The sequence below is a fragment of the Bacillus rossius genome (assembly GCF_032445375.1).
Source record: "Bacillus rossius redtenbacheri isolate Brsri chromosome 9 unlocalized genomic scaffold, Brsri_v3 Brsri_v3_scf9_2, whole genome shotgun sequence".
Classification (NCBI taxonomy): Eukaryota; Metazoa; Arthropoda; class Insecta; order Phasmatodea; family Bacillidae; genus Bacillus; species Bacillus rossius.
In genome coordinates, this window is record NW_026962013.1 from 844,699 (window position 1) to 862,187 (window position 17,489).

General features: G+C 38.4%; 1 protein-coding gene across 1 annotated transcript in view; it reads left to right on the top strand.

Annotated features, from left to right (window-relative positions):
- Window positions 1-16,954, top strand: part of LOC134543250 (mitochondrial carrier protein Rim2) — a 38,150-nt gene extending 21,196 nt beyond the window's left edge. Inside the window, exons 4-6 of the mRNA XM_063388156.1 lie at window positions 6,044-6,168; window positions 11,567-11,780; window positions 13,580-16,954. Of these exons, the coding sequence (XP_063244226.1) occupies window positions 6,044-6,168; window positions 11,567-11,780; window positions 13,580-13,815 (575 nt within the window). The 3' untranslated portion in view covers window positions 13,816-16,954. The remainder of the gene's footprint in view (window positions 1-6,043; window positions 6,169-11,566; window positions 11,781-13,579) is intronic.
- Window positions 16,955-17,489: the final 535 nt, after the last annotated feature.

The following is a 17,489-nucleotide window of genomic DNA, read 5'->3' on the forward strand; positions in this document are numbered from 1 at the left end:
GTGTGTCAGGGCCGGCGGTTCGGGGCGTTCACCCGCACGCAAGTAGTGGACACACGCAGGTTCTGGTCTCCTTCGTCTGCTGTACTAGCTCAGCATGCATCCAGTTGCAAGTCCTTGGTGCCCTTCGGTACAGACGTTCCTGGCTGCTACCGCTGTGTTTGTAGTGAATGCCAGCTGGTTGATGCTTTAATTTTACCACCCGACGCTCTAAAAAAAACCGTCGTTAAATTCAATTGTTGGCGAGTATTTTGTTTCAACATTGAGAGAATAAAACCAACTCCTACATCGTAGTTGCGTGTTTTATTGTTGTTGTATTTATGAAGAAAGGGGAGGGGGAAGAGTAATACAGTTGAATGAAGTGATTGTTGGTTTGTGGAATGCTCGAGGCGAGCAGTCAGCGGAGCCGAGAGAGCGACACGGGCTTGGATCGAGGCTGAGGCACTTTGTTGGGTTCAACCTTTTGCCAACAAGTGTTTTAATAATGATTACATAGGAAAATATGAGGCTCTGTTTTAGCATAACACATAATTTACCGAAATGCCTTGTTATTTGTTAATAGTGACAGACAGCTACAAGTAGTTTCTCATGTGAAATAATTATTGCTGTTTTGCATTGAATTTTTTTTTCTTCAGACAATTGTAATAATAGACACTAGACACTTTTTTATGGTCCTAGAAAATAAACAAATAGTAACATTAAAAAAAGTTTCCCACTGCCGAGTTCAGAATCACGTTCCTCCAGCTTATTTACCGCGCACTATGGCCACTACGCTACGAAGCCTGGCTGTCTGTAAGGAGAATGTGTTGTAGAATGTTGTAATACTAGTTTCTTATGTTTTTCAAAACTTGAAATTACTCTTTACTATGACTGTTTTTGTCTACCAAATATATTCCAGGGCAGCTTTACTATCATAAATTGTAATTTGGCACACCAATACGTTTATGTCCCCTTATTTTTATGAAAGTGGCTATATGGTTTTATATTCATACACGTGGCTTCGCCATCTTCCTATGAAAATTTCGTTGCATGATGCGTGCGCATTGTAAAAAAAAAAATCACTAATTTTCCCTACATCGCGCCTAAAGAAGTATAACTCATGGTGAACTATGGTGTATAAGATCACACACAAGCCGGGCTAGTGTCACCGCGGCCAGAGACACAGGCGCCAAGCCTCGGCTGTTGTCGCGACCCAGTTCGGGCGTGTTTACCTTCTGGCTGCTGTCCCACTTGCTCCGCCTCACAGGGGGCTGCCTGGGACAAACTGCTGTTGTGTTAGAAAAGTGTTTGTACTCGTTAGCTTGTTAGTCGTCAGCTGTCTTGGTACCATCGGTGATTTGTTACTTTGATTATTTGTTTTACTAAAAATGGTTCCGACACTTTCTATTAAATGTTGTTATAAGAATGGAGTAAAGTGTATTAATGTTTTATAAATGTTAAGCATTGTTCCTGCAGCAGGAGCACTCGTTGTCAGCTTCAGACTTGGCTGAGCAGTCCGGCCGCCAGACTTCCCGTCGCTGGCTGCGACCTGCACTTCCCGCACTGCCGAGCCTCGTATGGAGCTGACAGTGAGACCTCCTGCTGCAGAAACAACATTCTACATTCATAAAACATTGTTACACTTTACAAATAACTAACAAACCACCGATGACACCAAAACACAGCTGACAAAACAACTAAACATCGAATATGGCTAACAGTGTATAGATACTGTTCAGATATGTTATGCCAACACAACAATGAAAAAATTGCGCTAATCTGACTAATACAACCCGCGAAATTCCAAAATTTCCGATACTGTTTGAACACACCTCGTACTGTCTTGAAAAAACTAGACAATATTGGTGGTTCATACACTAATTTTTTTTTTTTTTAATTTTTTTAATGTAGAATATGTATAGTGAATTTGACTTTTCCCGTACCCTATATTGTCAAGTCGCAAAAGTATTTGACTGATGACCACTAACAATGAAAGGAACAATAATAACATGCATGCTACAAATAAGTGCCTTTTGAAACCAATTATCTGTTTTAATGGACATTGTAGATAACGTTTATAATTTAAAAATTCTCTCAATTCAATGGTCTGAAAATAAACAAAATATATCCATGCAGAAATGGAAAATCCTTAATTATTTGTCTAGTACAATAACACAATTCATAGTTAAAGGGGCAAAAATCTGTAGGATTACCAGGCGGCCCGCAGGATTATATTCATCATTTATAATCCCCGTTTCGAAGTTACGATTTCACAAGAAGAGCAAGTGAGCCCCGAAGAGAGGAGCTTTTGATTCTGAAGCCCCCCCCCCCCCCTCCTCTCCGTATCTGCACCCATGCTCGCAGCAGTTTAGTTTGGAAGTGATCACTGTTTTAGTCAAGTTGGCATTGATTCTGCAAGTTATTGTGATGTTTCTGCCGAATTGCGCCATTCTTTAGCTAAAATCTCTTTAAGATATTCTTTGCTTGTAATAGGTATTTTTCTCAATACATTTGCTTATAGCCCATAAGTTCTCAGTGGGGATACAGGCCAGCGACTGGGGAGGTGTTTGCAGGCGTCAGTTGTATTTCCAACAGCAATTCTTGGACGACCCCAGCTGTGCTCTTGTTTGCTCGCTGGCCAGTGCAGGGCCGTGACCTTCAAGGGATGGTTAGTGTCATTGAGCACTTTCTAAACTGTTTCAACAGCGATAATATTGCTGATTTATGCTGCAAATCGACTTGTATAACTCCTAATAATTTTACTTTTCGCCTATATGAATGATTTTTTAATAAATAAAAATATTCACATATAAGGACATAATTTTTTACAGTGGGGAACTCAACAGTTTAATTCGTGGCCTTCATTGTTGTACGGGAGAAAAGACCTCAAGCAAAAGATAAGATTAGAATCTAGACACCTGTCCTATTACTACCAACCTGAACTATGGTTGTAGATAAAAAAGTATATGTCTTTATGTAGAAAGAAAAAAGAGCTCTATATATATATATATGTGATATAATATACAATTACTATTAATATATACTGGTTGTTGGCGTGAGCCGTTAACAAAAATAAAGATAGTTGTTAGATGTACATGTCCCTGCCACCTGAAGTCCAGAGGAATGTCTCGCTAATGGGGGCCGTTGTCTCGGTTGCCGCTAGTGCTCGGTTCCTGTCCAACACCACGTGGTCTCTGGTACCCAGCTGTGGTAGAGTTCACTCTCTCTGCGAGGTTGGCACAGGTCGTGACCCTGACACGACACTGGCAGTGGTGGCGCCCGGGGAGCACCCCGAGATAACCCGGTGGGGCGCTGCGAGGCGGCCAGTCAGTTGCGGTCCCTGATAGCTTATCGCCGCCAGGGGCTCACGCGGTCGTCACTACCACGGTACAGCAGCTCCCTCTGTGCTCGGGGGAACATGTCTGCTGACATTGTCGGACGGACAGTCGTATAAAATTGGCAGCACAGTTACTGTGTTGCCTACAGCTACTAGTGCAGCCGAATGTGTCAGTTTGTTGGTGTCAATAATAATTTACATTTTTAATACACTTTTTTCTTCCCACCTCACTTTTCAAAAAAAAAGTTGTTTACTCACCTCTGTCAGGTGAAATACTTGGATCACATATCTGATACGGGTCTTCAAGTAATCAAGTCCATGACAGTGTGTTTCAGACACATTGCTTTTGATGTAACCCCACAGGAAGGGCGGCTGTCTCTGCCGAAACATATCATGGTAACCAACATACCTGCAGATTCCATGCGTGTCATCTGTCGGTGCAAAAAACTGTTAGGGTTTTATTTCAATGTGCAGGGAAACAAAAACTTTGGCCGACACTGTGGTAGACTGAGGAACTTTAGTATGATTAACAAATAATATTGACAATACAATGACAACACGCACAGGCGATTACAGTAGGCTTTCCAAGACAAAAACAGTTGCAACGTTCTTGGGACTGCAATCTGTTCCCATCATCTGACACAAACAGACCACTTGTGTGTGTGTTCTCCATCAGTCTGCCAATGGCACATGTCCAACACAACGATTCAAATCAAGATTCTGACTACCTTCCTGTCTCGCATGTCGACATTCAGAGCTGTTCACCCCTCCACTTGAAATTGTCTGTGGTGTTATGAAATATTGCTATATTTATCACTGATTCTGGCTGATGTGTTTTGCCGTGATAAATGTCCTCAAAATAACTCTAGTGATTAGTTGATGGCACACAAACTGGAGTCGTTAATCTCATCTTGTGCGCTTGTAAACATCACATTTTTTTTGTTACTCATCTGCTGATAACCTCAATGTGTCATTGCAGTAGCTTTAAGAACGTTGGTGGTAGGTAGGGCGGAGGGTAGGAGACCTCGAAGTAGCTTCTGCAAATCGCCAGGAAACTGTCTGATAGTCGCTCCCATCTGTCGCTCCAAGCAGTCTCTCTCTTGCCTTGTGCCAACTATCCTGCAAAGTTGTCGTGTTGCTTGTTATCACTGAACCTGTGTTCAGTTCATCGTTAATGTCATTTTTTTCTCATGGGTCAAACCAGATACAGGCAGTAGCCACTTGTTTTACTATCTCGGTAATGAAATGGTAAACAATAATATACAGATAACAATTCCAGAAAAGACACTGCTTTGAGTCAAATACAATTACATGAATTATATGTTCGTTGTCATACACTTGTCTAAGTGCAGCGTAGTTCACGATTCATGAAAAATTTTTACTTAAGTTCACTCTGACATTACAGCTCAATTATGTTTATGATTATCATTGAATATATAATTTTGGATCTCTAAATATTGGATACTTTATCACTATATAAAATATAGTCACAGTGATGTCTTAAAAAATTATTATATTTGTATGCACTTAACTTTGATAAAAAATTCTTATGTTTTGTACATAGTAAATATACATAATTGTAAGTAAGTAGAATCCAGAATAAAATATCATGCTGTTGATCACTAAACCACATTACAGTACCATTTACTCTAACAAGTGGCATTGCATGATCTGTGTAACTTTTTTTCCTTCCATGTAGATTAAACGACAATGTCCTCTCTCTTTATAGGATGATAAAAGTTTTTTCTAGCCATCAAGCTTGTTGGGTTGAATTAATTTCAAAAGAGAAGTTTTTTGAAATATTTACTAGTAAGTGGCAACAATTTATTACTAACAGGATCTTCAAAACTTTTCAAAGATAAAGAAATGATTTACAGTTAGATTCTCTCTTTGCCAGTACTTTTGTGTGCCTGCACTACAAAACAAGAACTTTTCATTTGAACCAATATTAGTGTTAAAGGGTAATTCACAAATCATAAATTTTTGTTTTAAGAAATTGTTTTGAATAAGTATTGTATTGTGACTTAGCTCTGATAGTGGTCATAATTTCTACAGGTTATGTTTGCCTGGATGCCATTGTTTTATTAGTAATGCCGTTAATTTAAAGGTTTACATTGATCATAAGTGTAAGAATTTTTAATATTTGATTGTATTTTTGACAGTATTAATATTGAGACTAGTTGAACTGCTTTTGGGGACCCTAAGGATAAGAGTCCAATCAATATTTTGCAAGGACTTTTTTTTCTTCATAAATGTTTCATGCCCTAGAAGTATGCCTTATGGTGTCTGGTATAGTTCGGTGTATTTGTATTGTTAATTTAACACTTAACAGTCTTTAAGTTGTACAAAAGAAACAGTTATGTACTTCATTAGGCAGTCCTGGCTTTCGTATAGTCATGAAATGGAGTTGAAGTTCACTATGTTTTGATGCTCCATCTTTAGAATGACAAGTAAGTGTTGTTACATTGCGTGTAGTTCTAGCTAACATTAATCGCCAAGTTTTTTTTTAGCCTGACCACATCAGAATTTGTAACTGTTCTAGTGAGTTCCAGGCAAGAAAAGGTCTGAAGGCTTGGGACTATTATTTGTAGAGACAGCGGAACCAATCCGTCATGTGCTGGTCACACGAAGGTTATCCTCTTGCCTTGGTGACCAGGGATCTGACATGCGTCAGGTAGTGCTAGTGGGTCGACAGCCTTGGTGAGCATGTGTGTGTCCGTGTGGCTGCAGGTTTCGTGGCGTCCACTGCGACCAACCCCATCTGGTTCGTGAAGACCCGACTGCAGCTGGACTTTGCGAGGAACGGCCAGCGCATGACTGCCGCTCAGTGCATCAAGAGGATATACGCACAGAGGGTGAGCTCCCGACTGCAACACCTGGTGTTTTGGCTGCTTCGTGCTTTAACATCATCAGTTCCATACACAATCACTGAACCATTCAGCAGATACATAATACATCTTAAGGAATTTCTACATGCAAAGTTTTTGCTGTCATTTACTATAGATATTGATATTTACTTGATATTTACTTCAATAGATAGAGACAAGCTTAAGTGTACACATGGTAGAAAAATATCAGCAATTTACTGTGATCATTAATCTGGTTAATAAGTTTCAGTTATATTTGTACAGTTGATCTCAAATAAAGCAATTCAAATCCAATTTTGTAATTATTAAATTATTACAAAAAAAAAAAGTATAAGAAGTGGTCAATTAGCTCAGGACTATGTGAAGAGCCTGTCTTTCAGCAGGCCGTGGCTAGCTGAGGAAAACACTTGCGATGTGTTTACCTACACAGGACACTTCAGGCAGAATAAAGGCATACTGTCTCTCTTCTTCCAATACTATGTAATAAAGTATAATAAGCAGTGTTGTTAAGTAACAAATTACAAGTAATCAGATTACTTGTAACGATTACTTTTCAAGTAATTTATACTTGTAACGAGTTACATTTAAAAAAATGTAATTGTACTTGTAATCGGAATACATAACATTAATTGTAATCAATACATTAAGGTAATCGATACTATATATTTACTTGCCATTACTTTTATTATCGGAACGTATAATGAATACAATTAAGAACAAGAAGAACATACATTTTTGTATTAAAAAATTTATAATTTTACGCTTGTAGTGCTATAATCATATGCACATCTATGATCAATAAATATAGTTTAAAAAACTAAAGAAACATGCTTTTAAAGATTATCAAACTAAAAAGTAAGAAATAATTTTAAAATTTAATTTATGACAATAGTATATAAGCAATACTAGTATAAATGAGAAAAAAGCTTGAGGCGCTTTGTGCCATATTTTTTGTATATTAAGCGCCCCATGCTTTTTTCTCATTTATACTAGTATTGCTTATATACTATTGTCATAAATTAAAAATTAAAATTATTTTTAACTTTTTAGTTTGATAATCTTTAAAAGCATGTTTCTTTAGTTTTTTAAACTATATTTATTTTTAACTTTTTAGTTTGATATTCTTTAAAAGCATGTTTTTTTAGTTTTTTAAACTATATTTATGTATAATTATCATAGGGAAATGAGTTACCGACACTACCTATTACCATCTGAGATAACTATTTGGTAGGCTTCTGCGAGCAGAAGATTTTCACTTCGAGTCGAGCTCGAGCGAGTTTGCTAAAATACTCGCGAGTATCGAGTCGAGTTCGAGTTTTTTTTTTTTTTTCAGTTTATTGCACATAAATTTACTGTGATGGAGTAATAAAATGTGAGAACTTTTGAGAAAAATATGGAAATAAAAAAAGAAACCATTATCATTGTTAGCCTACTAAATAGATAGACCTACATTAGAGGTCTGCGAGCCTAAGAATTTTACTTTGAGCCAAGCTCGAGCGAGCCTACTTAAAAGTTCTCGAAGCTTGAGCTTTTGTGATACAGTTACACTTTTGGGAAATTATTTTTACCATAAACTTAGTAGGTATAATGTTTGAATAAAGTATTAAAATGAAGTGGGCTTATTAATTTTGGGTAACTATTTACAGAGTGCTTTTATAATTTGCACTGCTAGGAAAAAAAACATGTTTTCCATTGAATCTAACCTGTTTCCATTGGTTCATTAGTAACTGATATCATCCAACTAACATAACCACAGTTTACAAGTACGTATATGTTTGTGTAAATGTAACATAACTTTGGAATAATTTCATCCTTGTCAATTTTTCTGGAGTCCTTACTGAGCTTCAACTAACTGAACACCAAAAATCATGTTGTTTGAAAAGTACATTCACATTGTTTCAACATTTCCACTTTTCGGCACAAAAATTCTGAGAGAGATTGTCATAGAGTATTAAATTCTGTTCTTCAATCTATCATGCAGAAAAATAATTTGTTCTGCACGTTCAGGAGTTAAATTAGCTCTACGATTGGAGATGGTGTTTACAGCAGATGAGAAGCATCTCTCGCTGGCAACCTGTGTGGCTGGAATGCTTTAGTAAAATTGTTGGTAAATATGTAGAGTCGCGGTATATGCGGAAAAAAAATGCTAAAATTCCGAAAATACTTTTATTCTATGCTCTTTCACTTCCTCTTTTCGAATCAACCGGCGGAGATAAGAAATTCCAAATACTTTAGGATTATCAAATTTTTTAATTTTCATCACAATACCTGGGTATTCATGCGGCGATCACCATTGTTTCTGGTTTACGAGTATCTATTATGTTTCTTATTGGACAATTTTGTCACGTGACAGTTCCGTGATTGGCCAGTATTCAAATGAACCAATACGTGATTATTTATTTATTTATTAATCCGTCGGAGGTATCGCGACGTAGGTGAACGACTACATCATTTCCTTCTAATGGCAAAGGAAATGTACCCGCCTCCAACTTAGGTGGGTTTTTAACGTTTCTAATTTTAAAGTCTTATTTTTTATTTGGATATTGTCCGGGTTTGTTAGGTCAGGTCAGTTACATTATAAATACTTTAAAACTAAAGAACCATTGAAATTAATTCACATTATTTTTTATGTCCGCTTAGTTTGAAAGTATTAATAATGTAACTGACCTGACCTAATCGACCATTTTATTTATTACGCATTCACGAACACACGGCAAAATAACAAAAATGGCGTCGGTCTAATGGTTGTACAGGTGTTGTATTGCAAAATTAAAAAATTCTATATCTCCTAAAGTATTTGGAATTTCTTATCTCCGCCGGTTGATTTGAAAAGAGGAAGTGAAAGAGCATAGAATAAAAGTATTTTCGGATTTTTAGCATTTTTTTTCGCATATACCGTTACTCTACATATTTACCAAATTGTTTAACCTCAAAATTAGTGTCAAATATCTGTAACTTGTCATTAAGTTTAATCAATTTAAAGTAATAAAAATAGAAGCATTTTACTTAATTCAATTTACACTTGCAAAAAAAACTTACGCACAATAAACCTACATGGAAATTAAAGTCTTTTTCAATGTCCTGTAGTCTGAAATATGTTTACTCATGTCATTAAATGTAGAGCTGTACTGAAGAAGCCGATTTTGCCAATATTTAGTTGAATCGGCATTTCTGCCAACTTCCAATACTCTTGTTAATTTTCGGCCGATATTACTGAAAAACGAAAGAGACTGCCATAACCTAAAAATCCACGAGTACCCTTTTCACTTTTCGTAGTAGTACTGCATTCTTTCAGATCGCATTATTTCTTAGCAACATGTGCCAACCGTACATATCAAGATTTAACATCCTTTTTTTTTAATATGTCCTAAATAAATACATTACCATCACGGTAAATACACATCTCGGTTATTACGGCAACTATAGTGCAAATGTGGTAACTATCATGCTTCTGCAGTAGTTATGGTATCCACAAAGAATCTTTAGTTCTTTTTATGGTAATTATCTTAAGATAACTATTGGAATTGTACTGTAGTTATGGTACATCATCCATATTTCTTCGTAAGTTGTTGTTCATTTGTCTTTTCTTCATATTTATATTTACGTGCGCCATTACTGGCAGGAACTTTCATAAAAATTTTAAACGGGACTTTATATCACACATTTTATGGCGTAAATGATGAGACCCCGGACAATTTAAACGCTTTTTACAGTAAAATGCGGGAAATGTTTCCGCATAAAGCGGGAAATACTTCCGCATAAAGCAGGAAAGTGATACATTAAAACTATGCGGAAAATTATAGAAGTAAAAAAAATTCATCACGGAAATTCGTAAATCCCGGGTACGTAAAAATGATGTGTTCATGTATACGGTCGATCATGTTACATTATAAAGTAAAGGATAATAGTGTTGTAAGACTTTTATTCCCTTATAATGAGAGTCTTTTTTTTTCTATAGGTAGAGTGCAAGAAAAGCTCGCTCGAATTTCGAGTTGTTGAAAAGCCACGAGCTCGAGTTCGAGTATTACTAAAAAACTCGACTCGAAACTCGAATTTCGAGTACTCGCAGGTGTCTACTATTTGGAGTTGCAACGTCACAAAGAAATGGTAAAGTCTCTCCGAATCATTTACAGTTAGATGTATGGATATAATCTTAGAATTTACCGGAAAAAAAAAAAATTTTTTTTCGGCGTGGCCAGGAGTAGAACCCACGATCGCTGAATCCGAAAGCTGATGTCACAGAAGTCGCGCGCCTTAGACCATTCTGCTAACGAACGTAATGAAATTGGTGGGACATTTTACAGTGATGAGCCACTCACTCTTAGTCGAAAGAGTTACAGACGGACAGACAAACAAACATACAGGTGACGCTAATATAAAGCATGTAAAAATGACAAAGCACATAAGTGGCTTGTCAGGTTCTAGATATCTTTTTACCTTCTTGTCTTGAAATCATTTTTTTTAACAAAACATATATGTATGTATATTAATGTAATAGTGTGTACAAAATTTAATCGTAAGTCAGTTTTAAAATGGTAGCGGAAAGTAATTGTAATTGTAATTTTACTGATTACTTCTATGTAAAGTAATTTTTACTTGTAATTAGTTACATTGTCACCACAGTAATTGTAATTGAGCCCAATTACTTTTTCCGAGTACTTTTAACAACACTGATAATAAGTATTTTATTTGGTTTGTTGGGAAAACGCGACAAAGTGTCATGTTATGGCCTTTGATGTTAGTAAGAAAAATTGATGCACAATTCTTACCTGAACAACATTTGTAAAAAAAAAAGTCAAGAACTGATTTTTCAGTGCAGCTTTAAATCAGATATCAACTTATATTTTGAGAGTGTTAAACATTGCAAACATCAGGTCTTCATCTTCTCACACACGTCGGTGTGGTCATTTGACATAGAGCCAACTCTCGCAGATTAGACGGCACCTGCCGCTCCTAGAGGACCCATGGTTGACAGGAAGAATGTTTTCAGCAGGGAAACTAAAGTGGCTAGAGAAAACCTGCTTGCTCTCTGTAGTTTCGTTGTGTCTCCTATTGTAGACGATTCAAGCCGGAACTCATCGGTAACAAGTAGTAACAGTTTACGTCCCCTTGTTTCTTGAATACTATGACACTACCTTAAACTGAAGCATTGGGTCACAAAACGCTAGCCTGTGCACATGGTGTTTCAGGGTCATTGGTTGTCTGAATGAATGACTGATATAATGACTAATAAACTAGGGCTCGTGGTCTTGTCGACATGGAGGTAGTTTGGGACACACAAACCACAGGGTTGGACCCGCTCGGGAGTCATGGTGGGGGAGTGTCCAGCCAACCACCAGGATGAGGAGTTCCTCTCCACTAGTGGCTGAGGCGTGTGTTGTTTCAGGGACTTGTTGGCTTCTACAAGGGGATAACGGCGTCCTACTTCGGCATCTCCGAGACGGTGATCCACTTCGTAATCTACGAGGCGATCAAAGCGAAGCTGATAGCTTACCGTGGGCACCAGCATGACGACACCAAGACATCCAAGGACTTCTTAGAGTTCATGATGGCAGGGGCCACGTCCAAGACCATAGCTTCCTGCATTGCTTACCCTCACGGTGAGTTAGTGTTGCCCTCCTCGCTTCCATCGGCCGTCCTTGCAGTACAATGTCACCTCACTGGAAGCTTGATGTACTCAGTTACAATGTTCGTAATTGATGTAGCTTAGGTGAACCTGCATGCTAGATGCCGAGGTAGGTTAGCTGAGGAAAATAAAATAACTTTAATTTTATGTTTTTTTTTGTTTGTACTTATATACAGTTAAGGGTACTTTTATTTATTTCGTTGGTTCAGAAAAATGGTTACAAATAACGGTCACCTGAGTGTAGCAACCACCAGCTTCAACTTAACAGAAAACATGGGTTTATGGGGCTTTATTTTAGTACAAATTTGTCTTGTACGCATGTATACATCATGCAATATATAAGAAAGTCGTGATGATAGCGGGTGTATGTTCCCGCTGGTGAGACAGGCAGAGTCGTTGTAGCTCGTGGCTGACTCGGGGGGGCAGCTGCTCTGTGACGGGCTCCACCAGACCGCGCGACAGCCCAGCGTCGGGAGGGCTTGGGTCACTTAGTTTAGCAAGCATGTCTGCATTCTGCTCTGGGCTCCTCTTCGTGAAGCTTTCCATGTTATTAATAGTGAATTCTGCTCGAGCCATTCAGAAAATTGTAAAATAGGAACAATTCACTAAATAACTACTAGTCAGTGACGTCATGTTTGGAGTTGATAGCATGCAGTTTTAAAATTTGTTTAAAAAATAAATTCCTTCAATCTATTTATACCAAAAACATAAATGTATTTGTTCTATTAAGAACCGTTCATCTTATGTATTTTCTTTATAAACTTTCTTAATGTGTGGTACAGAGTAGTAATGTTCTTTTCTAACTCAACTCTCTTACAGCTAGTGGTTGTACACTGCACCATTTGTATTTGTTCTGTTAAATTATACGTGTTTTATAGGCACCGAAATACAGTAGCCACTACAAAATCGAATTGCGTAGGGTAAAATGCTTACTTTTTAAATTATTTCTCATAATATAAAATTTTAACACCCAATTTTAGAATATTGATCCATGTGTGTGGCCCATTATGATGGCTGCGAGTTCATGTGATTGCTGATTCGTGGAACATGGATTCCTTACATGGTTCGAAAGAGCGGGGCTGTCTGGGTGCCTCCATCCGGCGGTGAAGCGTGCGACTTGCAAACACCCATTGTTTGTGCTGGCTCACAGCATTAAGTCGTGGCGGCCGGCCGTGAAGGACGTTCCTCGAAATTATTTGCTTCCCTAGAGACAGCTCTCTGCCTATTGCAGCAGCGCCGTTGCTCAAGTGGGTCGCTGCCTGCCTGCTGCGGACATTGCAGCAGCACCGTTGCTCAAGTGGGTCGCTGCCTGCCTGCTGCGGACATTGCCTTCGGAATTACTTTCCTGTTGTTTGGATACATTTTTGAATTTTGCGAACTAATTGTCTTCATTTTCTGGATGAAAATTTCTTGTGAGATACTGAATATAAAATTGGCATAAGTAAAATGATCCAGGAAAAATCAGGAAAAATACATTAAAAATAAAAATATTTATGATGTTTTGCTTTTGATTTTAAATTTGAAAAGTTCTGTAATATAGTTTGTTTTTTCTTACTTGTTCATCCAAAAAAATTAAAATTTTGATTTCATTAGATAAAACATAATAAAAATATCTATAATTTGTTAAAAAATTTGTTAGAATTTAATTCAGGTCCCTAGCATAATACACATACCTATTTTGTTTATAACATGCATATTTAATAAGTGTGTGCAATTGTAGCTGGAGAGCGGCCTAGCGTGCACGAGAAGTGAGAGAGAGATCTGTTGTTGCAGAGGTGGCACGCACTCGGCTGCGTGAGGAGGGCAGCAAGTATCGTGCCTTTTGGCAGACGCTGGCCACCGTGGTGCAGGAAGAGGGCTACCGGGGACTGTACCGCGGCCTGGGCACTCAGCTGGTGCGCCAGATACCCAACACTGCCATCATGATGTCCACATACGAGGCAGTGGTCTATGTGCTCACCAAGTACTTGTGCCCACCCTCTGTTGAGACACAGTTCTACCAGCACTGAGCTCTATGGCCTCGCTCCTCTACTGGAACTGAGCTCTGTGGCCTCGCTCCTCTACCAGCACTGAGCTCTATGGCCTCGCTCCTCTACCAGCACTGAGCTCTGTGGCCTTGCTCTTCTACTGGAACTGAGCTCTGTGGCCTCGCTCCTCTACCAGCACTGAGCTCTATGGCCTCGCTCCTCTACCAGCACTGAGCTCTATGGCCTCGCTCCTCTACCAGCACTGAGCTCTATGGCCTCGCTCCTCTACCAGCACTGAGCTCTATGGCCTCGCTCCTCTGCCAGCACTGAGCTCTGTGGCCTTGCTCTTCTACTGGAACTGAGCTCTGTGGCCTCGCTCCTCTACCAGCACTGAGCTCTGTGGCCTCGCTCCTCTACCAGCACTGAGCTCTATGGCCTCGCTCCTCTACCAGCACTGAGCTCTGTGGCCTTGCTCTTCTACTGGAACTGAGCTCTGTGGCCTCGCTCCTCTACCAGCACTGAGCTCTATGGCCTCGCTTCTCTACTGGAACTGAGCTCTGTGGCCTCGCTCCTCTACCAGCACTGAGCTCTATGGCCTCGCTCCTCTACTGGAACTGAGCTCTGTGGCCTCGCTCCTCTACTGGAACTGAGCTCTGTGGCCTTGCTCTTCTACTGGAACTGAGCTCTGTGGCCTCGCTCCTCTACCAGCACTGAGCTCTGTGGCCTTGCTCTTCTACTGGAACTGAGCTCTGTGGCCTCGCTCCTCTACCAGCACTGAGCTCTATGGCCTCGCTCCTCTACCAGCACTGAGCTCTATGGCCTCGCTCCTCTACCAGCACTGAGCTCTGTGGCCTTGCTCTTCTACTGGAACTGAGCTCTGTGGCCTCGCTCCTCTACCAGCACTGAGCTCTATGGCCATGTTACTCTACCAGCACAAAGCTCTTTGTCCATGATTCTCTACCAATACTGAGCTCTATGGCAGCACACACACACACACACACTATGGTATCTACTGACTCTGTCACAGATCCTGGTCAAGTTATAAATCACATGAAGATTCACTAAGTCTAAAAAAAAAGTCTAAATATGTTTGTCAAGAAAATAAGTTCCATATGAATGACTTTTCTTGGATCTGCTTTAAGAACTCTCATGGTGTTAAGTTTTAAATTTAAAGTAGTGTTTATTAAGAGGTTTAGTTTATACTGTGCATTGCGTTTGAAAACAGGCCTCTAAGCATAAAAGCTATTCATAAGTTAGGGAAGTGTCATCTGTTTTTGCGGAGACACGAGGGATCTAGTTCTAGTAGGACATTTGGCCACTAATAGACGTTAAAGTGTGAGGTAGACTCTAGGAGCAGCGTAGGGGCGCCCGGCACTTGGTCCAGGTTTCAGGTAGATGGTTCACCCTGTCAGTTTGTGGAACCGCGGCTGGTTTTCGGGGTCGCTCCGTGGTGTAGCGCGTTGCTGGGACGAGGCTGTCGTTTGTGCGAGATGCCGTGGAATTGATGTGGGTTATCACTCTAAATGAACTCGGGAACCACCACTCACATAGTATGGTAGGAATCAGATTCTAAATAATATAAAATTTATTTTTGCAAGTAGTCTGATGCTTGAATATGCCAGTTTCAAATTGCAGGTTTGCGCTTCAGTAGCTAACGTCAATACTACACGAGAGATGTGTGCTCGTAATACCTTGTCACATTTTGAATATTGGGGAAAGTTTGTGTAATGGCAAATGCAGTTCAAAATAAGGTGCTGCATAACATTGTTCAGTGCAGTGATATTGGAAGTTTTGTTTTTTGGCTCAAAAATAAAAGATAACAATTTAGGGGTATCTTTGCCTAGTATGTGTATGGCGATGTTTGGAATATCTGGTCATTAATTGTTATGTTTACTATAATAATGAGACATGCAGACTAAAATGTATATTGTTTTATATTCTAATTTTAACTTAAACTTGCTACCGTGTCAAGCCTTGACATAGATTAATTATGGAGAATGGTTTAGGTAAAAAATTCTCTTTTTGGTAATTATTTTTGTAATAATTTATGTTAAAATATCACATTTCTTCATGTTTTGTATTATTAGAGATTCTGTCAATATTATACTCTCTTCGTGGTTTATTGCCTAAGCAGTTGTAGCTTCAGTGTTGTTCCAGCTCAGAGTCTTATACACGGTGTATCTTGCAGTGTACAACTTGCTGTCATTTGTGTTGCTGTTTGTTACATACTTCTTTGGCACCAGTGTTGTTAACATGAAAATTTAATCCCAGAAATTTATATTAATATTTTAATACGTGTCTTTAATTTATTCCAGTGTTAGCTTGCTGTTGCAACTTGACATGAAATTTTTTGCTGTCAGATTTCTATGCATATCTTTAGGGGGAAAAGGGTGTTTTTGTAATGTTTTATTATTGACAATTGTACAAATTTTTTATTAACAGTGAATAGTCATCATTAAATTACAGGATCAAAAATGTTATTAACTATTGAGTGAATGCAGATGGACTTATATTTATGTTGTCAAATGTAATCTGCTTGCAGGTTTCAAGTGTTGAAAAAATGAAGATGTATGTATTTGGTAATGTTTATTTTTGTATTATGTTGTAGGCAAATTAAATGTTTGTACATAAAACTTTGTGCAAAATAGATTTGTATTGTTATCAAGATTCGTCTTGACATGTTTGGAATTTACATGTTGTAATGATTGCTTTGTATTTTTGTACATAGTTGCACATGAATGTAAAATATGTTCAGCATCCATTAGAAAGTAGTAGTTTTTTAAACAAAAGCTGTGCACATGTTCAAAAGGTTTGAGGAATCCTATGTTGCAATGGCATTGACGATATTTTAAGTAAACCATTTTCCAAAGAAAAATTTTATACTATCGTTTGAAATAAATATTTACTTTCATTGTTGGTTTTTGTTAGTGTAAGAAGTTGGGTACACTGAATTTGACGTCAACTCTTAATGATCTAAAGCAGAGCTGACCCATCACTATTGTGATTGTGAGTACACTAATGAGGTCAGTTGTTTGGCTGGAGAATTGTAGGATGTCTACATTGCCATCCGCTCATGAAAAAGACTGAAACATTTTTTAGAAGATTAACAAAAGAAGCTTGCTTGTTATGTAATTAACATGTAAAAATTATGTACACATAAAGAATTTGATTTTTAATAAAATTTGTGAAAATTATTTTCATTAGTGTTTACCCCTGTCACCTACAATTTTGTGTAATAGAGTTTGGAAATGGCACAAGTCACAGATTATTAAGTATAGTATTTTTGCTTAAAATTGCCCTCTGTTTAATCGTATAAAACATTTGAGTGTGTTTTTCACCCTGATAAGCAAATACGAGCTGATAGCAGTGGATATAAAAAAATTGTAAAAAAAAAAAAAAATCTAATATATATTTTCCAAGGGCTAGACTAAAATCTTGCATTTATTAGTTGTGCGACATCAGCAGTCAGCCAAGCACTTCGACAGTGCTATTCTCACCCCAGCGCGTGCCGTGCGCTTGGTGCTATGAAGGACGTGCTGAGAGATGGAGACAGTGGCTGACTGCATCTGCTTTCTTCACGATGTTATGATCGGTGGTATGCCAGCATCTGTAGTATGTCAAGGAGAGTTGAAGTCAGACATTCCTATTTTTGTTATAACAAAGTACTTTTATCTTTTTCACTCCACGTGTAAGTTTGTAGTGTTTTATCGTCACAC